Raw genomic sequence first — 26,360 nt, 5'->3', positions numbered from 1 at the left:
TCTCACTGACCATACTGGCCAACAACTGAGGTAGTGGCTATTGCCCTGTACTTGGGAGGGACTTAGATGACAGGCAAGGCAGTGCCTTGGGTGGAGGGCATATGTTGGGCATTTTATACCGCTCCTTCCCTCAATTCCAGTGGATCTACAACACATTCATCTGATGCTGAACTATAACCATCTTCTAAATACAAGGAGCACACTGTAAGACACGAGCAGTCATACAGAAACCTCGGGAAATTCAGAAATGGTCAAAAAAGTAACTCCAGAGCAGGCAGAATCAGCCATTTACCGACCAGTGCCCTCCAGTGGCTCCCACAGCAACTGAAGGAACTGAAGACAAGAACCTGCTCTCAGAGGCAAAAGACACAACTGTATTACTAATGGAAAGAAAGAAAGCGATGAACGCCAAATAGCTCTTTTTAAAACATATGTTCTTGCATGGCAACCTTATATCTGCTATCATTACATATCACAACCAGAAAAACCTACATTCCATCAAGTAAATAAAATATTTATTGCAAGCCTTGTAAAATGAGGCAACAGAAATCAAAGTGATTCCCAAGACAAAAAATGTTTATTTGTACTAACTCTTCAAACAGGTATACATTCAACATCTCTAAACAAAATCAGTACATATGATGAGGGCAAATTGAGTATCATTAGAATGTAATGTCTTCCTTAACAAAGTTCATAAACCAAGAATTAGTTAACAAGAATTATTAATTTAAATTATTAAATTTATGACCCCCTTACACAGAGGCTTTCAGTAAGACTATCCCAGTACTAGGCAAAACAGTATTTGCAGAGCAGGCTTCTAATCCTTCAGTTCCAGTACCATGTCACAGTATTTTAATGAACAGCAAATATTAGTGGGGATAAAATACCTAGTGTCAAGCTGAGTGTTCTCCAGCACTGAAAAGGAAATGCAAATAGTGAACTATCAATAGAAATTTAAATAAACTATTTTAGTTATTTTAGTTACTGAAACGTCACTTTTTGTCTGAAAAACAGAGTATTGTAACAGACTGGAGGAAAGAATTCCATAAAAACCTTTTCTCTGGGTTTGCCTTAGATTATAGGCTTCTCTACAAAACAAGAACAATGAAGATTTGGGACTTTCAGTGGTAGAAGAATTATCAGAATTAAAAAGAAATAATTTAAAAATATATATTAATTTACCACATTTAGCTCATATAGCCCTTTATGTATATTACAAAATGCTACTGTCCTACATACTGCATGTAAAAAAAAAGTTTATATATATAATGTATATAATGTACACATACAAAGAAAAAGCCACCAATTTGGTATTAAAAAAACAGAACAAAACAAAGCATAAGCAAACACACTGAAAGTTATGAAGTAATGAGGAGTGTATGCTCCACGTGTGCGTTAACATAACAGTGCTTCCAACCTTAGAACAAGGTTTCCTCTTATAAAGGTCTAAGCAGAGTGCTTGCTCCAAGTCAGCTCTGCCAGTGATGTTCCCAACTGCCACAAATGTCTGATGTCACTTAACTTCCAGACATCTTTTATATTTAGCACTAAATCAGAAGTAAGGCAAAATAACTTCTCACATCCCTGAATATCTGAGGACATTCACGAGATTTTCCAAATATTAATTTAAAACAATACAGGAACACAAAAAAATGTGGAAGGGTCTTCCTGTCTACATAAAGCTGTCCCAAAGCCTCCTTATTTCAGAGTAATCCATATGCAAGAATGAAAATTATTCCCAGGGATATGTTTTAGCAAATTTTGAATGACAACCTAAAGTTTCAGGATGGGTGTGTGCTCATGATTTCTGTTCTAAAACCACCACTGAGAACAGTGAACAACAGAACAACTGCTCAGATGTTAGGCATGGATATTCAGAACAGATGGGTAGTCTTGTTCTATAAATTCTAATGCCAACCCTTGTCTCCCAGCTGGAAGGAGTCCACTCTTAATGCACCTAGCATATATTTCACAAAAAAACCCCCACACTTTAGTACACAAGAAAAGCAAAAGTGATTTTACTTATCTATCTTCTCTTGCATCAGTCTTAAAAAACATCTAAAAAGAACCAACCAAATCAACCTCCCCCTTTAAATTCAATATAATCACAGATTTTCCAATAAAAAATAAAATTAACCTCCCTGATAAAATAAAGGCTCTTGAAAAAAACCTAGTTGAGATCCTGGGGAATAAAAGATATGGATGCTTTTGAGAAGCTTTCTGGGAGATTAGTTGTAAAGGATTTGATTCAGCACCCATAAAAGTTTTGCCCCGTGAAAGAGTGACTCCAGAACTGGGCAGATTGGATCAGGACTACAGCCCAGTAGATGTGCCAGTCACTGGTAGGCACTGAAATGAATGCAGTCATCATACTGGCACACAACCCTTCTGATGACACAGGCGTGTGCTGTATCAGGGAATTGCCCTGACATTCCTGGAAGTGTTGTGGGGAGCCCAACACTTTGCAGCAAAGCTAAAAACACAGCAGAACAACTTGGAGCAGTGGATACCCAACGGTATTCTTCACCACCCAACCAACAATACCAGTGAAGAACAACCACAGGTAAAACAAGAAAATGAACTGTAGGCTCTAGGGTCCAGAACCCCCAGGTCACCATCTCTGACTTGATTTGGGGAACTGGATTCTGCAAGAGCCAAACACTGAAGAACAGTAAGGGAGAAAGAGAAATACAAAAATACAAGGATTAAAAAACAGAAGGGGAGGCAGTGATCCCCCTCTAGAATATTCCCTTTAAAACAGTGTAATTAAAAACTTTAAATTCACTTAGAAATTGGTTTCAAAGTAGCCTGACAATTTCAACGACTGAAAAATCAAAATATTCTTCACTAGAGTTCATTGAAATATCCCTGTAGCCCCCTGAATAACTGCTACAACTTGTTTTGCATTAGCATTGCTTAAATTAACATAGTCATAAGCATGCAAAATGTTAACATTTAATTGTGTATACAGAATAAAACAAAGTTCTAACAGATATATTTCTAATACTTCACGGTTACAGGCTTGATTCTGATCAAAACCACTGGGATTCTTTCCACAATGTCCAGCGGATTTTGGATTAGGCTTTAACAAGAGACAACAAAGCATTGTGTTTTATGGTGTAGGAGCAAACTCAAAGTACACTTGTGTATATATACCAGGCATGTAGTGCGACTTTTGCATTGTGTATCTTAAAGGAGTTGCATTTTAGCCAGTAAAAGGACAATCACCAAGCCAACACTGCATGCTGTGTCAAACCAAGCCAGGTGACAAACACCGATACCCACTAGAGACATTCATGTTCCTGTTGCCTAAGAGCAGCTTTGAACAAAGCTTAATGATAGCTACATCCACTTGAACCCAGATATGAATTCGAAAGGCAGAAAGCTGCATTAGTATAACAGCCTGATGGATTTTACATGTGCTCTGGATGACTTTGAAGGCAGGATATTATCTCTTCAACAGGTCTCCCTTCATAGCAGATTTGATACACAGCTGTGAAGAGCGGAAACCTGAGGAAAGAGGGTGGGGAAAGTGAACACAGCATAAATTTACTCTTTAACATTTTCTTAAATTAAAGAAGCATAAAGGGGTGACCAGAGGGAGGGGGAAAAGGTAGAGATAGAAAAAATGTTTTCTTTTTTCTATTCGTCAGGTGCAAATGCTGGGCTGAAAAGCAGGGCATAACTACAGAAGCTGCACGCATCTCAGACAGAGTGACTCTCAGAAGCCTAGCTAGCTATAATGGAGCCTGAGACATTCATTATGTATGGCACAACCATAAAGTGATCCAAAAAATAACTTAAAAACATTTTTCCTGGCTGTTCTTACAGCATTACCCATCTGTGGTTAAAAAGGATGACTGGCACATCTGTTATGCAGCAGGTCTGTATCAAGCAGTAACTTGATAATACAGAATATGACAGGAAAAAAAAAAAAAAAGATCCAAGAAGACATTGAAAGTCAAATTTTTAATAAGAATCCAATATTAAACCTGGATTTTGAAATACAAAATTCCACATCTACTGTTTTTCTTTTTTTTTTTTTTTTTTTTTTTTTGGGTTTGGTTTTTTTTTTTGTTTTTGTTTTTCTATTGGCCACATCTTCAACAACCTCCAAATTATTCAGGCTTCTCTGATAATTTTATTTTCTATAAAGCCAAGATGGTTTACTGAAATTTGTATTTGCTTTCTGTCTATCCCAGACAGTAACAGCCAGACAAGTTCCATTTTCATTTGAAACCTGGTTTTAGGGGTTGATCTGTTCTCCAAGTACATATACCATTTCAGCATGGCCTTTTACATTGATGAATTTTCACCAATTGAAATAAATAATAAGGATCATTGGAGATGGTGAAATATTTAATTTCTGAGTTATTCAGAATGCAGCTGGACTAGGACTTTCTCCTTAGGAAAGGTGTCCCACCAGTGCCTCTAAAGCTTTATCAGTAATGCACATTTCAGTGTTGAGCAGTACAGAGCACCATATATGTGATGGGTTATACACTCTGCTCTCATGTATTACATTGCAGTAACTCTGCTATCAGCATGTTGCCCTGGACTAGACCGACTTGAGTTTTGTTTCTACTTCATTGGTGGAAAAAAAAAATCATGATATAGCCCCATAGCTAAAAACAATGACTTCTCCATTCCTTAAAAAAACCTCACTTATCACTCACGTGGTATGAAGTACTGGGCTGAAGCAAGGTTAAATTTGATGTTACCATAAAAACTCACATACAGGCACTAATAAAATTTGCTATGCCTATGTGAGAGGTGGCCACAAAACAGCTGAACCTTCTGAAAATAAAGTAGGTTTCCCACAGGTTTAGGTACAGTACTGGCAGTTACTTCTCAGTGAAGAAGCACCACTACTACAAATCCAGCCTGATACCTAAGTCCTGCTGCTTATCCCAGAGAACATTACTGCATAGGTCTGCCACACTTCACATGGAGAAACCTGTAACAAGGCTGATTGCAGGCACGGGGCCAGTAAACTCCAAATGCATCTTAGGCCTGAGCACATCAAGAGAGCAAGGACTACAACTTGAAAAAAAGTGACTGCATGAGTATCAACAGGCATCAACCCTGCTACCAAGGCTCTTCTGCTGAACGTTGATGTTTCAACACTTTTACACAGCCTTGGGACTAATTTTGTAGGACCTAAGTATGAAATTCTATCCTTATGAGACTCTTACCTTTTACTTTGAAACCATGGCTGCTCCATTGTGTTTTATATTTTAAAGTAGTAGTTTTTGAAAACCACTTTGAAAATTGCTTTCCAAAGTCTTGTTGTTGAATGAGACATTTTACAAAGAACTGACACATATATGTTGGCATACCAAAAGGAAATTAGCAACACTTTTTTCATATCTTTCATCAAAACCACAACCCAAAATCATCTATAATGTACTCAATTTGTTGTAAGATAGGACAGGATACAAAACAACCCTCAAACACAGCATCCTGTTTCATTTAGGGAGTCATAAACAGCAAAGAATGAAGCCAATGTTTTAATCAATTTTTTCTGCAATTAGCTTAATTACTGCACACTGAGGAGACAGACTTAAGTATTTTACATCCAAAGATAATATTAAAACATGAATCATTTAATGCAGCTGATCCTTTAAAACTAGACTTTAAAAAATGCTTTTGAAAAAAACAAATTAACAAGGCCTGGTCTTTTTACTGGCAGTTTTTTAATTTCTGATTTTTCTTCTTTTACAAACAGGAACAGATAAATGTAAGGAGACAACTGTGTGTGTGCGGCTATAGGAATCATTCGTGCTCCGACTCGAATACAAGTGAACCAAGCCAGGACAATTTGCTTAATTTCATACCACAAAAAAAACAAACCCTGACCTACAGAGGCAGATGGGAGGCTTTAACCTACGGCAAACTGGAAGTCACATTAAGAAGGAGAACTGCAGTATCTAAGCTAGAATTCATGAGGTGGAGGCAGTCACTCTATTCAGACAAATACCAAGCTCCTCTCCTTACAGGTCAGTAATGAATTTCCTGCTATGAAATGAGATATAGCAACTTTTCACAGCCTCTTTAGGAAGCTCTACTTTACTTCCATGCATTTTTTTCTTTTCACATATTAAAGCACACTTGCTATGCTCTTCTGTAGCAGCAGAAGGCAATAATACACTCTGCAAACAAAAGGACATTCACAAATTTAATACTACACTAACAGCTCTATCTACACCAATATTATTTTCAGGGTCTATTCACTTTTCTCTTTGATTCTAACTTTTAATCTGCTGTTATTACAGTGATTTTCTTTTCAGCTATTACTTTTATGAAGATATCAGAATTAAATATGCAGAAAGAATTATGGAGATAAAAAAGGGGTATGTGGAAGTTGTTTCATCTGCTCTTACTCACTTGTCCAGCATTTCTTTCCGCTTCAGGATGCGATACACTTCTGCGGAAGTCTGTGGTCCTTGGAGTTTCTGACCATTCAACAATTCATTCTCCAATTCTTCAATAGACTAAGCAATAGAGGGGAAAAAGAGAAAGCAAAGGAGAGCTATGATACACTTTTCAGAAGCCTGACAACATAATCTGGATGAAAAAAAAGTTACTGAGTTTTTTTCTTTTTCAACAGTGATCTTGAGCGAGCATATAGAATATTCTCCTATGTTCTTGTTTGTAAGTATTCTTAAATTTGCATCTCACAATGTCTTAGCTCTCAAGCTTTTTTTTTTTAAATCACCACGTCCCCACCTTTTAATTCTTTTACATTAATTCTAGCCAACAGACTCAGAAAACAAGAGGAAAGAGAAGGGTATGCTCTCAGTGAGCTACTGTGACTCAGACTACTACTACTGCAGCAAATGAGGAGTGCAGTACTTATAGGAACAGATTTCACCCAGTGAGTAAGGTACCTTTCCAGTTTTAACGAACGCTTCTGCTACACGTCGATTCCGGCCCCCGTAACACGTTGTGATGAGATCAGCAATGCCACAGCTCTCCAGGAAAGTGGCAGTAGAAACTTGTCCTTTGCAAAAAAATTTGGCAAAGGCGATCATCTCCATTAGGCCAAGGCGAATAACAGCAGCTTTGGTATTGTCACCGTAGCAAAGGCCATCACAGAAACCAGCTCCTACTGCTACTATATTCTAATAGGAAGAGAAATGGGAAATTACTCAATTACTGTTTACAGATGCCCTTAAGAATTCCAAACTTCACTACTGAAAGACTAGGTTGTTAGTTTGGATTTTTTGGTTTGGGGATTTTGAAGTTTGTGTGATAACCCAAAAAAAAAAAGAAAAAAAAGTACAGCAAGTCTTACATTTCCAAGGATAAAAGCATAGTTAAATCACTGACATAAGTTGCCCCTGAGGCTGTGGAGCAACTATTATCGACCACCTTTAAGAAAAAACAGGTTGCACTACACCCTAACAAAGTTTTAGCTAGATTGAGCTATTCCTGCCCTGTAGGGGTGAAGTTAGACTGACATGCTACAGTCCTTTTATCCAGATTTTCTGTATGATTAAAGCAATAGTACAGCCAAAAAGCATTTAATTACTTCTGTGATGACATGCTAAGGGACCAAATTCAGCCAAGCCAACAGTATCCAGCCTTTTTAAGTATGCAGAGTTTCTATAACCGTAATAGTTAATAAAGGATTCCCAAAAGGTTCATGACACAGGAAGACCTCCCTTAGCAAAAAAAGTGCTTCCTTTTCCTTAGACCCGGTGACAGCCTTCTACAAAGAATGTGCTGTTAACATTCAGCTATATGATCCCTGCTTTGGTTAAAGAACATAGACATTTCATGAGACACATTTGAGTGAAGTGACTATAAAAAACTGTTTTCTGGCTTGGGAGTCAGAGCAGACACTAGCCACAGTTCCACTATCCCCACTAAACAAATCCATCTAACACAATAAACCCTACCAAAACCCCCCAAAAATGGCATTCTGACATATTGATACAGCAAACAAGGAAGTAATGAATGTTAATATCTTCCTGCATGCAACTTTAGCAGCAGTGACCTCGACAGAAAGCACGGGAGAATCAACATTATGACTCTTAATATACACCCAATGCAGGGAAAAAATAAAATTAAAAAATCAACTTTAACTGTTGATGAAGAAAGAACAACAATCAGAAGATGTTACTGAAAACAACCAGCTGAATAACAGCTGGTTTGGTTTTGGACTGTAAAAACCACAAATGCCAGACAGCTGCAGAGCTGTGTGGCCAGTTATGGCTAGTTATGACTCTGAATCAAATTAGGCCAGAGGACCAGTAATTGCTTTTTGAGGCGCTGAGGTCTAAAGGTGATCCTAAAAATTGCAGATAATAATTACAACATTAAACCTGAAGCAGCCCAAGACAACTTTAAAATTTGGTCATTTAAATCATCTTGGCTTAGATCTTGGTTGTGGTGATTCAGTCAAGGTACGTTTTCCTCACACACACCTCTTGCAGAGCAACCTCTAACATTTTTTCATGCCAAAGCAAGATGAAGTCAAACAGACATTTAAGAAGTTTTCAGATGGGATAACCCATTCAAATGGATTTTACATGTATGTGAAGTCTAAGTATTTAGTACTCAGCTAAAAATACAAACACAAGCAACTTCAGGGCTTTTCCCATATACTGCTTGAACACCCCTATACTAAAGCCTCCCCTTTCCTCCAGCTTTGTCTGCTTGTCTTTCCACTTTGAAGCAGTCTACTTGATCATAACTTACAATACGATTTGGCCTACAGTATTTTGTTGTCTACTTGTACTTTTGCAGTGTTTGTCCTTGAAGCAACAGAAATACTCTTTTAAATAAGCCATACTAAGACTATTTACTTCTGAGGAAATGGGCTAGAGAACAAGGGGAGTTGTGAGTCCTGCTCTAAAACACTGAGATCCTTGTTTGGACAATGTTCCCATTGTATGTTGTTACACAGTTTGCAAATAATGAGAAAATGACAACAGATTATGCTCTAGAACACACCCCCATGCCTAGGAGACTGTTAGATTCTGGCATACATATCCCTCAGGCCACAACTATTAACTTGCAAGGTTCACCATCTGGTTTTATTAAAATCCTTCAAAAATCTCTGACAACTGCCTTGTGCCTAATTATACCTTGCTCAAAGATGAGGCACTTCTTTAAAAACAACAACAAAAAAAAGTCTCACAAAACTTAGAAATGAGTTATTCTTCAGTCCCAAACAAGACCAAAACAGACGGTTACTTGAAATCTCTGGCTGTAGGCACTAAGCTGAGCTTGTTTCAGGAAGATGCACAAGCAAAACACAAATCTACACACAAGAGCCTAGTGGAATTATCACTATTGTGAATCTCTGAGAAGTAAATGAGGAAGGAAGGGTGATTGACCTGGCAAAAACATCTTTCAGTATCTCATATGGTTGATTTTGAATGCTGCCACTGACTAAGACTACACCTGAAGTGTCCTGGTTTCAGTTAACTTCCTCCTTAGCAGCTGGTACAGTGCTGTGGTTTGAGTCATGAGAATAATGTTAACACATTGACGTTTCAGTTGTTTGCTAAGTAGTGCTTACTTTAAGAAAGGAACATTTTAGTGTTTCATGCTCTGCCAGTGAGGAGGTGAAGAAGAGTCTGGGGAGGTGGGAACATAGCCAGGACAGTTGATCCAAACTGGCCAAAGGGGTATTCCATAGCATAGAATGCCATGCCCAGTATATAACCTAGAGGCAGTTGTCCAGGAGCCATCAATTGCTGGCTGGGGAGAGGCTGGGCATTGGTCAGTGGGTGGTGAGCAACTGTAGTGTGAATCACTTGTTCTTCTTGGGTTTTCACTCTGTTTTCATTACAATTACTATTACTACTGCTCTTCTTGTCATTGTATTTTCTTTTATTTCCATTATTAAACTGTTTGTCCACTTATTCTCCTTCCCACCCCTGATGGCCAGAGGATTACTGAGTAAGCAGCTGCGTGATATATAGTTGCCAGCTAGGATTAAACCACAACATGAAGTTACAGGAATTCCTGCAAAAGCAATGGGTATGCATTTTCCAAGAGGAGAGAGTCCACATTTCTGTGAGATTAGAAACTGACTGTATTTGCATGCACGCATGGGAGTCTGAGAGCCCAAGAAGCAAGTGCCTGCTGACAAGTATGTTCCACAGGCTGGAAGATACTGTCACAATAACCTCAAAAACGCTACGACACAATGTTCCCCTTGGCCTGAGGCATTCAGAGCTCTCAAAATCACTACACGCTTAAGCAAACACACTTCCCCTACCTTGGCATTAATAGCTTTTTAACCTGTAACCACGCACAATGTGTTTTCACACTGCATATGGTTTTAAGTTACTAAAATACTTTGCCCTAAACAGCCAAGCTGTTCTGGTATCCTGAAGCTGGTGTTAGTCCTGGTCCTAGTTATTCTAGAACATTAACAGGGAATGGATTTAGTTATTTTATCACTAGGACAGTGAAGCTATGCTCCAGAAAAGAAATGCTGAAGCCAGGCAGTGCTCACAGTATGTGTCAGAACAAATGAGAGAAAGTGTCCTTTACTTGCACACAACCTGCTGCAAACATGCAAGAAGTCACAAATGCAAGATCAACAGCTGATCAAGAAAACAAGTACAAGCCTGTAGACTTTGCTTAGACAGTCAGTGCTCAGAAGTATCCAATATCCAGTGTACAGCACGTTTGTGGAGTGCTCATGAAGACAGCTTCAGCAGCCATTTCTGAGGCAACCATTACTTCTCTGTAACTAAACGGATCAATAAGAGAACTAAGCAGAAATGTTATTTCACCTTCCTTGAGGCAGTGTCACAGCTCAGCACAGCCTGCTTTCCCTCTGTTTACACATGAACCTGGAGAAGCTCATTGCTTCCCCTGATGGCTGAGAAAAGGTCAAATGAAAAGACTCAAAAAATCAGAGAGTATCAGCAGGACTGTCAGAGAGGTTAAGTATAAACTGTTTGCTGTCTCCTGGCAAACTCAAATTTCATTTCCACTTAATCTCAGGAAAAAGTAAAAAACTCTCACAATCAACTTCTATAGTACCTAGACTGACTATCCAACAGTGACTGCCCTGAACACATTTTGCAAGTAACAATGGTGAGTTACATAACCTGGTAAATCATCACTATACTTCTTTACTTAAGGCTTAGCTGGAAAGTTTAGACGAGCCTGAAGAAACCTGAAAGGCAACCACAGCTGCTGCTGCTTCTCCTTCCTACAGTAACTCACATCTGTCTTGATCCTTGTCTGCTGCCACTTGAGGGCTTTTAACTCTCCAGAACCCTGATCATCAGGCAGCTGGAGCATGGCCATTTTGCCATATCCAGAGGTTAGATTATTAATCCCCCTCCTATCAGCCACCCCTGGCACTGCTGCACTGGGTAAACCTGGGTACAGTTTACTCCCAAGATTGCAGCTACTACCAGTGTTTACATGGTCTCTCAAGGATGTGGCCAGGTTTGTACCCCAGCTCAGTCTTTAAGCATTTCCTAGGAAGGCCCATTCACCATCTGGCAAATGGCAGGTGTACTTGTAGGTGGCCTTGAGTCACGCTGCCTGTAAAGCAAATTGAGCACCTTGAAACACCTATCCAAATTTCAACTTCCTCAATTTCTGTTCTCAACCCTTAGATAAGGTCAACAGATAAATGTGAAATGCTCATCAGACCTCAAAAGAAAAAAAAAAAATCTTCACAGAGAACATGCCAAGCACTTCTTGTTCCAACAGTCAGGTTATGGTAGAAAATTGTTTCTCCTCAGTACCATCAGATTGTGTAAAGTCACTGCTACTATCTATTCAGCCAGCCTCCAAGCTGACACAAGACTGCATTTACACAGCACTGATTTCTGCACCAGCCCATTGTCACAAATCCAGATACAGTGAATGAAGTGGATATTCTATACATATCCACATATAAATAGCAATCAAGCACATGTTCTCTTATGATCACCCAGCTGCACTACCTAGTATTACAGTCTGAACTCAAACAGGCTTTGGAAACAAATTTCAAACCTATAATTATCATTGCAAGGGAAAGCTGTGCTCAGAGCATTCTTTGTTACCCTTCTGTATTTTTCCTAGGCTTTAGGCAACCATCCACAATGAAAATCTTCCCTGTTTAGAAAGGTTTGCAGAAATAAAATGTGAGGTAGAGTACAGGCTTTTAACAGCTAGTCCATTATGCCAGTAATACCAGGAAACTCTCCTGTTCCTAAACTGGTATTTCCAGAAAAGTGCAGAAGCTGGGAAAATATACTTTTGTCCATAGTGTACAGTTTCTCATCCTTTAAATATCAACACAGAAATTGCTGTTACTATTTCCACATCCAAAAAGACAGTCTGGAGTGACATGTTTGCCTGTTTACCTCTGTCTTCCTTGTTGTAGTCTGCAGTGCCACTACTGACATTTTGAATTGGCAATGCCATAGAAAGAGTAGAGCCTCTCTTTTCATGCCTGTCTCTCCATGCAATGTGACACTGTCACCTTCTGAAATTGGAACTTCCTCCAAGAGGAAGTTAAGCAAAGCTAATTTTTACTATTTTTTTATGAAGAAATTTTCCAAGTTTAACAAATTGTCAGCTGACTGAAGCTACACATTAGATATTACTCTAAAAAAATATAAAAAGACAATTTTTTATTACAAAGACTATCAGATGAATGATAAAAAACGAAGTTCTAGTTGATACCCTTAGCAAACAATTCTCCTAATAGAAAATATGTACAGCTTCTAACAAAAACCAATATTCACATCTTAGTTTTGCATTTTGCTTTGCACTATGGCAATAAAACCTTATCCATAGGTTTAATTTGAGCTTTCTCATTTTCTTTCAGAGCCAGACATGCTCCCAATGCATCAATAAAATTTTGTAATCTTTGACAGTAAAACAGCTCAGGACATTATTTACATGCTGCTAGCACAAGATTTAGGATCAACTATAAAGGGTTTTAAATGAAAAATTGCTTTAAAAATACAGTTTTATTAATATTTTCTTTTAGATTTAGGCAGTGTGGTATGTTTAAAGACATCACCTATACTTGAATGACAGATCTATGCTACTTTATACCAGTTTTGCTTTTAATTATGCAAGAAATCCACAGTAGATTTAAACCAGTTAATCTGTCCTTAATTCACTTTTTGTTTAGACCTTTTACCAGACATTTTTTGGAAATCTCAACTCAATTAACAAAATATACTGCAATCAATATGAAATGACTAGAGCACACAGAATATAAACAGCTTTTTGAAGTACAACTAGACAGTTCAGTCTGCAGGATGCATGGTGAATAATGAAGCAGAAGAGAGCAATAATGGAAGGCTACAAAAAAACCCCAGAAGTTTCACCTTAGTATCTTCCCAGGTCAAGAACAACAATCTATTTAAATTCTACTGCAGCTCCAAAGAAATATTGGTATGTTGCCTGATTTAGACCTCTACAGTGGAATTTGGAGTGTACGTTTACTACCTGCTCTGTTTGATAGGCATGCTCATCTCTAATGCCCTTTCATGAGATTTGTCTGAATAAAAATTTCCTGGGACAGAACTCCTCTATCAGACAAGAATTTAAGCTAGTCAGAAAACATCTTGCTGAGCAGATTTCAAAGAAAAAGAAAATCTGAAAAAATTTTCAAGTGTCTATACACAGGGATTTCTGTTCTGGTGACTCCCACGTCACCAGAGTATTTTAAAGTAATGGCTGTGGGGCTGAATTACAAGCTCCATAATCTCAAGAAATTGCTATCTATACAGTAACTCCACAGCATGTTGTCTCAAAACACCTAATCCTATCAGTGCACAGTGCACTGTGCACATAACCTCCTTTTTTCTCAGGCCTTCCAGTATGACAGCTGTCAAGATGAAATTAAGGAAATTAATATGACAAAAATTACACTATTACAGCTATCCACCTACTTTCACTAAGTAGGAATTAGAATTCCTTATGTTAAGACATCATTGCTTGGTATGAGAGCTTTGCAAGCTAATTAATTTAGTTTACACAAAATTTCAACAGCAAAACCAAAGGCAGACAAAATAATTATCCAAAACACAAATAAATAAGCAAGACAAATTAATTATTAAACCACTACACCCATCAGGAATTATTCAGGATAGGTATAATGTGAACTACAGTACTGTTTCCTAGGGTGCCAAACAACTAATGCCTCCTCTTCACAAATGGCCTGTAAATTAACCTGAAAAAATAGCCATTAAACAATGTTTAAGTTAGCCTTTTCTTCCTGCCAGCATCAATTTTATTATGAAAAGAAATTCTGGATGAGTAACTGTCCAAAATAACTTTTTTCCTATTCAGGTCATTTCTGTATGTGGTTATCCACAAAAAACTTATGTAGTATATGTCCACAAAATATAAAACATGAGTGCTCACATAGCTTCAATGAATGAAGAAGGGGATTGTTTTGTTAACAGGTAAGAAGCATTAATGCCAATTTCTTTCTCCCTTTCTTTTGGTGAACACACTGCTGCAAAATGAAAAAAGGGAACTAAAATAGATTTAGAATTGTATCAGCCAATTAGATGAAATCAATACCTGCCTCATGACCCTGTGAGAGATTAGTGGAAGATGTAGAAAGCAAACCTAGCAGATGATGAGACACAGATCTAAAAGGCAGCTCTCAGAAAATGCTGCTCCTTCATTTCCCCTCTAGTTCTTCTGGAAATGTTATGTGTCAGTTTTACATATTATATACAATGAACTTATTTTTTCAAATGGAAATACCCTCTTTTTTTTTTTTTTTTTGTACAAGGATCACTATTTTATCTGTGTATCACCTGCAGCCTGTTAATCTTACCTTCAGAGCACCACACAGCTCAACTGCATCTGCATCGTCTACTACAGTTATTCGGAAGTTTGGAGTCTGTAGGAGCTCTTTGAAGAGAAGGCCATTTTCCAAGATTTTGGAGCCTATTGAGAGAAACAAAGGAAAGCAAAAAAATAGTAATAATTTATTTGTATGTTAATTAGCCTTCCCTGTGCAAGTCAAAATGCCTAAAAAGCAGAGATAAGGTTGTTCTATCTCAATCCTGAACAAAATCCCTGTTTTAAGGGACCAATCACATGTCGACATTGCACTTGAAAGCTCTGCACTGAGTTACTCAGTACTTTTTCACAATTTATTGTCTGCTCAGCAACAGGTTCTAAATAACAACTCTGTTAATTCTCTATACACTGTTCATTTAACGATCACTGTCTTTAAAAAGAACAGCTAATAATAAAACAGAGGTGAATTAAGAATATGGTAGGAGCAATTCTACCAATTTTTTTGAAGTCTGCATTCCAGAAACATACCTACTGATAAAGGTATGTCAAGGCTGCTTTATTAAACAGGCATGCTGCCTCTGACAATTGTTTCTGAACACTAAGATGTTGTTCAGCCATTCAAAATTAAGTTCAAGGCAAAAACTCTGAATGAGATATTAGCTAGCAGTGCACAAAACTATAAAAATTAACACTGAAAAAACCCCTTAATATGAACTCTGTGCTATAAAGTATGAGTATCTGCATGCATATACACACATACAAACACATGCCTTTCTTGAAACTGTAAAATCCAAGACTAGGCACATCCTCAGGCTGCAAAGGTGTGTAGACACCAAAACAGAACTAAAACAATTTCTAGTTTGTGTGGGAATGAGGTATTTTGAGAAATTAAAACATGATACCTAAAAAAAAACCAAACAAAAAAGTCAAACCAAAACAAACATGCATGAAGGTACCATCTTTGACCATAGCATCTGAGGTGGGGTACAGAATTTATAATTGTTTATCCCAATTGGACCCCCCAAAAAATCTTAAAACACCATAATAAAATGAAGCAGTTTGTTATATAAAGGGTGATAAGAAACACGCTTTTATTTGACATGCTAAGGTTATAACCCTAGTATGAATAGGTAAAATTGTAGTCTTCTCCTCTATTCCAATATTGTCCTAGCACTTGGGAAATGTAAACATTCTAGGACATTCAACCAACAGCTTCTGGTAACAGTCAGCTAATGTTGAAAACAGTGAAATTTGAGCTATTTGGTGTGCACCTGTGAGGACAGGTGCGTGTTTTAAATATTCTTACAACTTGGAACAGTACCTATTGTGGTTTCACAGAATTTCTCTGCTGCCACCTCATTGGCAATGTTAGCTCCCATCAGCACACTGATGTCTATTCCCATCTTCTCTCGAATAATGTCAGAGATCAGTTTGAGTCCCTCCGGGCCTTCATCTATTCCCTGCAGCCAACATTAAATGGAATTACTTAGAAGTCATTCATTAGGCAAGCAAAGTAGAGATGCAAGCAGAACATAATTAGTCTTGTCCACAGGTCAGAAGTGAAACAAGGCCTATTCAGACACAGACTAAAGATGACAGGGGTACAACTACAGACACTTCTGCTATTTTGACCTCTCCAAGATGTCTTAGAATTGTTGGATGGAGCACCTCAGGATTTAGGACTAAACTCTAGATGATCAAACTGGTTTTTATTCTATCCTCAAAGACCTGATTCTAAGAAGTGCTGAACATTCTGCTTCATTAGTTCAGAAATCAGGTGCTTATTATCAGTGTATCCTTAATCAGTGAAGCATAACCAATTCATCAGTTATAAACCAGACCTGAACTTAGATTTGAAATTGCACTGAAAATCACAAAATGGCATCTGAATAATTTGTTTTGTGAAGAGATACCTGAACTAAAATAGCAGAGGCAGGTTCCCCACTGTATAACACCAACAACAGTTTACTAGTAGAAATACAAATGGAACAGCCATTCACAGATATGTAGAAAGCTGAACAACTGAGAATAATTTAACTTCTAAGGATATTTTTAATCTGTATTTATAATACATTCTTTACAAAGTGTGAAAAAAGGGTAGAAATAGGGCCTTAGAAAAGATCACTCCACATATTAACGCTGCAGGGAAGAATAGAGTCTGGTACCCTGAATTGCCTAAACTAGAATTCCAAATGAGACCACTTTCTTTCCACAACACTTTGGGAGGCTTTTCTCCCAGCCTGCTAAGTGTAGAATCCTTTCCAGCTTTTATTACAGGGGTATGACAGACCAGCTATTGAAATAGCAGTTCTTTCCTACAGTACACCACCTGTTACACAATACTCTTTTTTAATGCTGAGGATTTGATACTTTCAGGAATTGGTAATTTTGAATTATGATTTATAGGCAAAAAGTCTGATCCTGTATTATTTCCATATATACAAATACATACACAATTTGTAGGCTGCCAGTACTGACACTTACACAGATTAAAGGTGTTGCTCCTGATATAACATGGGGCAATTAAAAGACATGCAGAAATGCCTGTAAAAAATCTGCCAATCAAAACTAGTGCTTGCATTTCTGCATGATTTTTTAATTTGTATTGCGTAATGCACAACTCTGCTTTCTCACCTCTAATGAGCCATACAGAGACAACTTGAAAGTAAGCACACAATACATTGTTCCCTTATAGTGCCAAAAACGTCCCCACAAAATAACTATAAGGCCCCTCTTCCTAAACAGGCAATAATAAACAGAATAATAAACTGAAAAGCATGCACACATTGGGAACAACTCCAAAAATGTGAGTACCTCCACAACAATTATTCATGCCAGTGAAAGGAGACCAGAAAGGCTAAGGTGCCAGATTCTGCTCCATTGTGAAGCAGATGCAACTCCTGACAAAGTCAAGGAGAGCTGTATCTGTTTCTAATAGAGTTATATCCAATACTGAATGACAGAATAAAATCCAAACAGCCCTTCCTGCCTGCAAAAACAAGGCTCCAGCATGAGCATTTTCACTGGGCAGCAATGGTCTGCAGGCAGTACAAGTGACTATGGCTTGCACTCTAATATGCCTGTCAGAGCAATCCCTGGGGCTGGTAATAGGGAAATGAAATTGAGGCTGGTGTTCAGGCTGGCTGAAGAGTATTTTGAATGACTTTCAGCTACCCTGCTTCCTGTGCTTACTGCTGTACTGCACTCTAAGTTTCATATGGTTCCTCTCTCCACAGCCACACAGCCACTTGTTAGGTTTTCATAGACACAGAGCTAATGTAAAGCAACACAGATGCAAATGTTTCAAAGAAAATGCATATTAACCAGCAGACAAACATCTTTATTTCCCAAAGAGTCAGTTTTATTGTCAGACATTAGGTTCAGATTAGACTGATTGTCAGAAAGAAAAAAACAAGAAAAAAGGACTAAAAGATGACACACTGCTAATTTGACAATCAATTTAGAAAGCATGGAAACAAGATGTCCCACAAAAATTATTTTTCAGAACAGAACTGCACTTTAACTATCAAGACACTTTAAGAGGATTAGCATGAAATCTAAAAACAAGGACACTGATGAAAACAGCATGTCTAAAGAATATGTAAAAGTAGAGGAAAGAATGAATTGTTGTGTTAAATCTCTACTCTTTCTTCTCAAATGATACTTTTAATTATGCACAGTTATGTCTTTTCATTAAAACTGACATGTACGTTGCATTCTCCTGCAAAATATTAAGGGGCCTCACAGCATTTCTTTGGAAAGGCTGCCTATGGATGGATGAAGTGTTGCAATGTGACAGTGGGAAGATACCCAGTAACCAACTCTGCACTGCATAGCAAGTGCCATGTTTTCACTTCCACCACTACACTAAGTGTGGACATTTTGTTTTTTGTTTTGCTCAGGGTTTCTGTTTAGAATTTGGCGGTGGATTTTTTAAATATCTAAGTATTTCTTACCTTTCCCCACCCCCCAACCCCCTTTTTTTTTTTTTCTTTTTGGTCAAATATAGCCATTAACCAACACTCCATTAGAACACTGGTAATTAGTACCCACAACAGTAATTCCAAGCAAATACAGACCCAGGACCCTGACTTCACATATGCTGACATAAATCCTCATTTAGTTCAGCAATTTCATTAGTTATTCCTATCACTAGGAGAATATAAATCACATTTAGCAAGTGAAAGGAGAATAAAGTTCATCTTGAGCACTTTTAACAGTGCCTAATTTTAACCTTTTATGATATGAGGAGTTTTTTTTCTACAATTTGGAGCAAGAACACTTGGGAAGCATTACCTTTTCATACATCTCAGCAATACACCAGTCAGCACTGACAAAACAATAGATTTGATGGGCTTTGTTAGCCAAACTAAAGAGACAAGCTTGCAGTATGCAGTGATAGGAGTTTTTCGTTCTTTTTTGAACACAGATCCATAAATGTCATTTTCCAGAAATGACAGGAAATAAGTGAATGTGTGCTGAGAAAATGGCCTACAAAGCAACAAGAAGTCAGAATCTTCCAAACCTTGTGGGAATATGGGAATAGACTGTTATTTCCAGCTAAACATACAGAGGAAAAAAGCCCATCTACCCAAAAATAATCTCAAGAATAAGCTAATCCACATTTTAAAATTTTTCTGCCAGCAAAACTACAAACACTCCAGTGAAATGCCTCCTGCACCTCTGCCCTCTCCTGTTTCCTATGCTCAAACTGTCTTTGGGCGATGCTGAACAGATTCTGTTGTTGCACATAATATTTGACATGAACAAGAACACTATCCTTTCAGTCACATGAAATTCTCTCAGCAGCTCTTGAAATAATCAACTCAGCATGTGGGATGTGCATTAACAATCAAACCATTATGCTTGTTCTCTGCTCATCATCTAATGATGCTTTTGGAAACAAATAAAAGACTGAGAAGCTTAGTGGTGCAAAACATATTGACTCCCTCTTTCTAAAAGTCTTGTGAAAAGCCTCATTTTCCTCTTCCTGCAAGTGCTGTGTAACAATCCACTAATGACCGAGACAAATTCTAATCTTACACCTAGAAAGGTTTAATGGACCAATCAAGTGAATAGTGCACAGAGACTTTGCACATCAAAATATCAAATCACCTTGCCTTAGAAGATTCCATGACACAATCTCAGTTATTAATGCATGGTATTTATTGTACCTTTATGAGAGTTATGCCAAGTGCTTTCCTGGGTACTTGTCCTGTGATTTCATCGCAGACTTTATGGATGAACTGATGAGGAATGACAAAAACCAGCAAGTCTGCATCCTGTACCGCTTCACGAAGGTTTGGGATTGCAACCTGCATAGTCATGGGAGAGAAAGGCTGCATAACTTTTCAAAATTAACACTACACATAAGTATTATAAAAGCAGAAACACAGAATCAGTTAGTTTGGAAAAGACCTCTGAGATCATTTGAGTCCAACCTTGGAATGAACACCACCCAGTCCACTGGACCATGGCACTGAGTGCCCTTATCAAGTCTTTTCTCAAACACCACTTCCCTGGGCATCCCACTCTAATCTTTAGTCACCCTTTCTGTGAAGAAACTCCTCCTAATGTCCAAACTGAATCCCCCAGTTTCATCTTGAACCTCAGCAGTTTGGTCTGATGCTGAATGCTAAAAACTACTGCGTTTCATCACTGAAAATAAACAACAGCAGCATAAACTTCCCAGACCAACAGCTGCAATCCAAGGTTGAGGCCAATTTTTTTTAAATGGGTATAGTCAAAGCTGTTAATCTTGCTTTTGTTTTCACGTTTGCTTTCTAATACAGAAATGAGAATAACATAAAGATAATAGTGACACCAAAGAAGAAAGAGTGCCTTGGATTTATTTAACTGCATAATTACATCATTTTACTTGTTTAAATTTCTGATGTCATCAGTAAAACAGCATAGTCTGAAATATTATAAACCCTAGAGGTGTTAACAAAACAAATTTCTAACTCCATTTACAGCATAAGCAATATTCCCTCTGCTCCATAACTATAATTTAGCTTCTGAGCCTTACCACATTATCTGGAAGCTTGCATCCAGGGAGATACTTTACATTTTCATGGTCATTATTTATGATATCTGTCAGTTTTCTCCCATTAATATTCTCTTCAAAGACCCACATGTTCACTGTAGAAGCAAACTTCTGCAATTTTTTTACATTATTACCTATTATTTTGGCAACCGCAGAACCCCTGCACAAAAGAAAACAAAAACAGTCTTAAAAATTATGATTTTGCTGTAGAAAAAAAGATACTGTCTTTAAAACAATCACAATTTCACAGATTATTTGACCAGTTACCATACAGCATTTTGATCTAGCAAAATAAGTGGAAAAACACACAAGTCATTCACACCTGCTGCTTTCTCTCAACTACAGCTAGAGTAGGTTGGACTGAAACATTTACTAAATCATCCTTACTTATTTTGTTTTCTTATTGGCTATCCACTGAGAGTTTAGATTACTGCATTCCCCAAATCAAATTCACTGTATCTTCAAAGCTGAAGTAAATGTGACATACTAAATTTTATAAAATGTGTCATTTTCAACTTTAAGAGATAAGAAACTTCTTTGCTAAGATGAGTGACTCATAAGTTGTTGTACAATACTGATAGGCATTAAAAGCTAAGAATCATTTATATGTTGCAGAAGTTACAAGCTTCATGGCTATGCAGCCAACCTCACAGAACTTAACCATTGTAACAGCATCCTCTGAAACTGCAGGCAGACAAGTCCATTACTGTTACCCTCATATTGTCCCCAAGAACAGCATACAGTGAGATCTGTACTACAGTGATCAATTTTACTTCTCAAATCTCTAAGGAATAACAAAATTAATCACAATTACAAGAGGAGGAACAAATACAATCTTCCCTTCCATCATTCCATTAAACCTGTTAACCTAAGTTCCTGGGATAGGAAGTAGTTTCATAATTACAGACAACCTACTAAGGAGACACAAAAATTTTTAAGAGATGTGATAAAAATACAGAGTCATTGATCTGAGGCCTTCGTGTGTGTAGGTGTGTGTAAGCTGCAGTTTATCAGGAGGTAAGAACACTTTCCCAGCCTAGTTGTATTCACACAATCCCCCAGATTTATACTGGATGTTGCTTGTAATAAACCCATAGCTAGCAACTGAACAAAATGGGTTCATTCTGTTTCAAGAGCTTTTGATATGGCACAGCTCATTGTGCTGCTTTAAAGATGTGTGCTGGCACATGGCTAAGGTCACTTACTAAGTAGCAGGGGAAAAAAAATTTAGTACTCTAAGTAGATCTTTTATAGTTAAACCATAAAACTGTGTGTCTTGAAAGATTGGAATTTACTTCTCTAATAGTACTTCACACACTAAAAATGACCCTGGGTTCAGGAGGTGATACAGAAGACAATTGCAAGCCATCTCTCATCAGCTCATCCAGTATGGCTTCTGCTGCACTGGTACACAGCTCACCAGCTCAGCCTCCAAATGTCAGATCCACACAAACAGCAGACCTCACACCCTCACAGCACAGGTATCTGTTCCTTGAATGAAGGCACATTTACTCCTAGAGATTTATATACAAAGTCAGGATCCTGGCAAACCCACTGCCTTCTATTTTGAACTTCACTACACATTCTCTGTGCTTGCTGGTGACAGCAAGACTAATAACTGATTCAGCAACTCTTTGCCTGGGACTTTTAGTCTGCCAGCAGAAAGTCTGGCAGTGTGTACTACTTAAGTGAGACATTAATTCCATTACTATTTAACATTAAATGCCTGAGCTTTTTATTTTTTTACACCCTTTGAATGCAGTATTAAGAAAAGTGAAGTTTTTCCTAGTCTTAGTTTCTGAATTCAAGAAGATTCTCCTGATTGGCTTCTCTGGTTCATCATTTCCCATGATGATGCAACCACTCTTTTAGGACCATTTCACAGTTGGTCTGCTTTTCCCCCACCACTTTTTAACTGAAGCACAATGCCAAAAATCTCCTTAACTTGCCCTGATAACAGCAGCAGTGGAGGTCACAACATGCAAGTGCAAATGATACCATTATCTAACTCTACCATTGTCCTTGTAAAACTACCTCAGTCTGGCCACAGCTCCTCACAGTTTTCTACAAGTTCCTAGCTCCATAAACTCTTTGGTCCAGTAACTTCCCATCTCTTCTCAAATTTTACAGTTTCTGTTCAAGTTTGGCAATCAGGTTAATTAACAACTGGTTCCAAGAAAACAGTGAGGGATAAATTCTGGCTGTGCACATCTCATTAACCTGCCCTGGAAGTGGTATCAGAACAGGCTTGCAGTGCTGGAAATTACTCTGGGCACTGTCCTGGAATCCCAGGGCTCCAAGGCATATTCCCAAGGTGTATACCCTCTCTACACTCCAGACAGTTTACTTTATCCCCTGTCTTAAAAGGTCCTAATTACTTATCCACCAGCTGAGCAACCCTAAAAGGGCAAGGTCAGCAGACAGCACAGCTCCTGCTCGTCCATGCTGAGCCATCTGTCCTGTCCCATGATCTTCCATCAGGTGTCAAGTGACCCCTGCCAAGTCAACTTCATTGTTAAGGTGACCTTCCTGCAGCAAACCAACCAAACAAGTCTGACTGGAAGCAATTAATCAACAAAGGTGACTGGCTTAACCCTTCTAAAACTACTGTCCTGCCATGCTCCTTTAGGGTTTTTTAATCCCACATAGAGGTTAAAGGGCTATGAAAAAACAAAGATTTGTCTGATGGAATCATCTCACACAGAACCCCAAAATCACTGTATCCAACCTGCTCAAGATGCCAAACTCCACACAGATCAACTACTTACAATGCTTACAATTTAGGCACCACCAATCACACTCTCACAACTCAGGCTTCAAAAGTATATAATCCCCAAATATCAATGATCAGATGTTTATAAATGCTTCAGTTTCTTCGTAGTTACCTGCTGTAATGCATTAAATACTAATACTGTAATTATATATTTTAGGACCGCAGGCCACAGTTCAAAAGGCATTTAGAAGGTATACAAATTTAGTATAATTGAGTTAAATGGTTACACAGTGCTCTTTGCAGTCAGGGTTTGGTGTCTGTTATCCTGTAGTCTTTGAGGAAGAAACCACCTACCACTCCAGGAATTACTACTTTCAATTTTTGATTACTTTAGTTTCTGCTTTCCCGACATGAAAAACCCTGCCATTACTTATGAAAGAAGTTGTAAGCTATTTAAATACATTTATCCCCAAAAGAAATAGAGAATGCTACTACCAGGCATCAGCTTTTTTCTTCTCTCAGCACAGGAGACATGGGCATTTTGCCATCAACTCATCCTATTAGGCAGGAACTTTTCTTATTTATTAAATTGATCCAGTGAGGTGAAAACAAAATACATTTGCATGAGGTTATTGCTAGTAGGCAATATCTACAAATCCTTTTGCTTCTGCAACTGTTTGACAGTGAATCAAATACAAATGGAGTCAAAATTCCTGGAAAACTTTATCTAGACTTCAACTATGGAACAACAGCCACAACACTCTAAAAGATGAGGTCTAACTGCATAATTTCCTTGTGATATATAGTACAATGCACACATTTTACAAGCTAGTGCAAGGAAAGCAAGAGATGCTGCACTGAAATATCTGCCATTCCCTCAACGAGGGGATCACAAAGAAAAATAAAATTTGGCAGCTGCTGGTATTTTTTACAGCAGCAAAATCCAACTGCATGGAGTGGATAACAAGTCTAAGATTATCCTGATGAAAGACTGGCAAGTCTGGTTTAATAAAACACAGGGCCTTGCTCTACAGAATTCCTCCGAGTTTAATGTCTTACAACCCAATGCAACATGAATAATGTGTGCTTAGCATTAGTAATTGGAAGTGACAAACTGTGAAGACCTATTTCTATAACACATTGTACTTAATTTATTCAATGTAAAGAGGGATCTGGTGTAAGAAAAAAAAAACTAAAGAAGACAGGGTTATTAACACGATACTCCTCTTGAAGCATGATGTCAAGTAAGTCTATTGCTTTCAGAGGAAGAAGAAGCAAGTTTATTTAAGTCTAATTATAAACTAGAGATAAAGACAGCAATAAAACCTTGTCTCAAGCTCTCAGTGTGCCTCAGCATAATCAACTTGGGGGAAAAACTAAGGGATTTCAAATAATCTAGCGTCTCTTTTTTGAACTGTCTTTGAAAATTGGCACACAGGAACACAGAAAGCATTTTAGTAGACAAGTGAGGTTGTTATTGAAGCTCGACAGGGCGCAGTTGGAAAAAAAAATGTTTAAAATATACAGCATCTTTAATGTCTAGGTCATCTGCTATCGGACAAAGCACACAGCAAATACCAGGTTAAAAATATCTTAGAACAACTTCTTCGCAGGACACGCGGGCGTTCACAAGCACTAAAACTGCGGCTTAATTCTGCCGCTTCTTCCTCGGAGCACGTCACGGCAGCAGCTGCGCTCCGAGGGACGCGACAAGCCCCCGGCACGGCAGGACGAGCCCTCCCACACGGAACAAGCGCCACCAGAGCCCGCCACGGCCCGGCGACACCGTGTTCCACCGCCGGCACCGGGTGGCCTCACGGCCGCCAGCCCTGAGCGGAGCGCGGCCACGGCGCCCGGCGGGAACCGACAGCCAGGCCCGGGCGGGCACAGCCTCGGGAAGGCCGGGCGGCGGCGGCCGCCGAGCTGCCTGCCCTGCCGGGGGCCGCCGCACTCACCAGTTGCCCGAGCCCACGACGCACACCTTGAGCGGGGCGGCGGAGAGCGCCATGGCAGCGCCGCCCGCGCCCCGCCACAGCGGCCGCGGCCAAGAGCGCCGTGAGGCGACCGCCCCCCCTGCCGCTCCCGCCTCCGCCGTCAGGGCATCGCCCGCTCTCCCCCCGCCCCTGCGGCGTGACGGGAACTGTAGTTCCGCACCCCGCCCGCCGGCTCGGCGGAGAACGGGGGTAAACGGGGCCCTCGAGCAAAGCAGGCAGCCCCGGGGGCATGTGCCGTATCACAGAGCCACAGAATCGCTTGGGTTCGGAAAGGCTTCCGAGAGCATCGAATCCAACCTGTGGCCGAACACCACAACTGGAGCATGATACCGAGTGGCACGGCTTGTCTTTCCTTAAACACCTCCAGGGACGGGGCTCTACCACCTCTCCGGACAGACCATTCCAATATCTAATCCCCCTCTCTGTGAAGAAATTCCTTCTAATGTCCAACCTGAACCTCAGCTTAAGACTATGTCCTCCTATCCTGTCGCTTGTTACTTGGAGAAGAGGCTAGGCCCTACCTGGCTACACCCTCCTTTCAGGTAGTTCAAGATATCAGTAAGGTCTCCCCTGAGTCTTCATTTCCCAGGCTAAACACCCCCAGCTCCCTCAGCCCCTCCTCACAGGATTCATGCTCCAGACCCTTCACCAGCTCTGCTGCCCTTCCCTGGACTCGCTCCAGCCCCTCAATGTCCTTCCTGAACTGAGAGCCCAGAACTGGACACAGCGCTCGAGGTGTGGCCTCACCAGTACCAAGTGCGGGGGAAGAATCCTTATTGTCACCATTATCTGCTGAACTAGTGCCATATATTTCAGTCACATATGTAACAACAAAAATTCTGCTCTTTCCTAGCACTCT

At 39.1% G+C, this 26,360-nt stretch overlaps 1 protein-coding gene across 2 annotated transcripts; it reads right to left on the bottom strand.

Annotated features, from left to right (window-relative positions):
- Nucleotides 1-558: 558 nt before the first annotated feature.
- Nucleotides 559-25,601, bottom strand: GPD1L (glycerol-3-phosphate dehydrogenase 1 like). 2 transcript variants are annotated; one of them, XM_079301236.1, is made up of 8 exons: nucleotides 25,463-25,601; nucleotides 20,777-20,954; nucleotides 19,923-20,063; nucleotides 16,070-16,208; nucleotides 14,780-14,892; nucleotides 6,891-7,124; nucleotides 6,388-6,494; nucleotides 559-3,510 (listed from the first exon to the last, which is right to left on the bottom strand). In XM_079301236.1, exons 1-8 carry the CDS (start codon nucleotides 25,513-25,515, stop codon nucleotides 3,414-3,416), a joined length of 1,062 nt encoding a protein of 353 aa, XP_079157362.1. In that variant the 5' UTR covers nucleotides 25,516-25,601; the 3' UTR covers nucleotides 559-3,413. The 2 variants fall into 2 exon arrangements, with proteins under 2 accessions (XP_079157362.1, XP_079157363.1); XM_079301237.1 differs by lacking the exon at nucleotides 25,463-25,601 and adding an exon at nucleotides 25,086-25,435.
- Between the last annotated feature and the right edge of the window lie 759 nt (nucleotides 25,602-26,360).

Source organism: Erithacus rubecula, assembly GCF_903797595.1.
Source record: "Erithacus rubecula genome assembly, chromosome: 3".
Taxonomy (NCBI): domain Eukaryota; kingdom Metazoa; phylum Chordata; class Aves; order Passeriformes; family Muscicapidae; genus Erithacus; species Erithacus rubecula.
The sequence above is the reverse complement of the archived record's forward strand: the minus strand, read 5'-3'. Positions and strand labels throughout refer to the sequence as shown.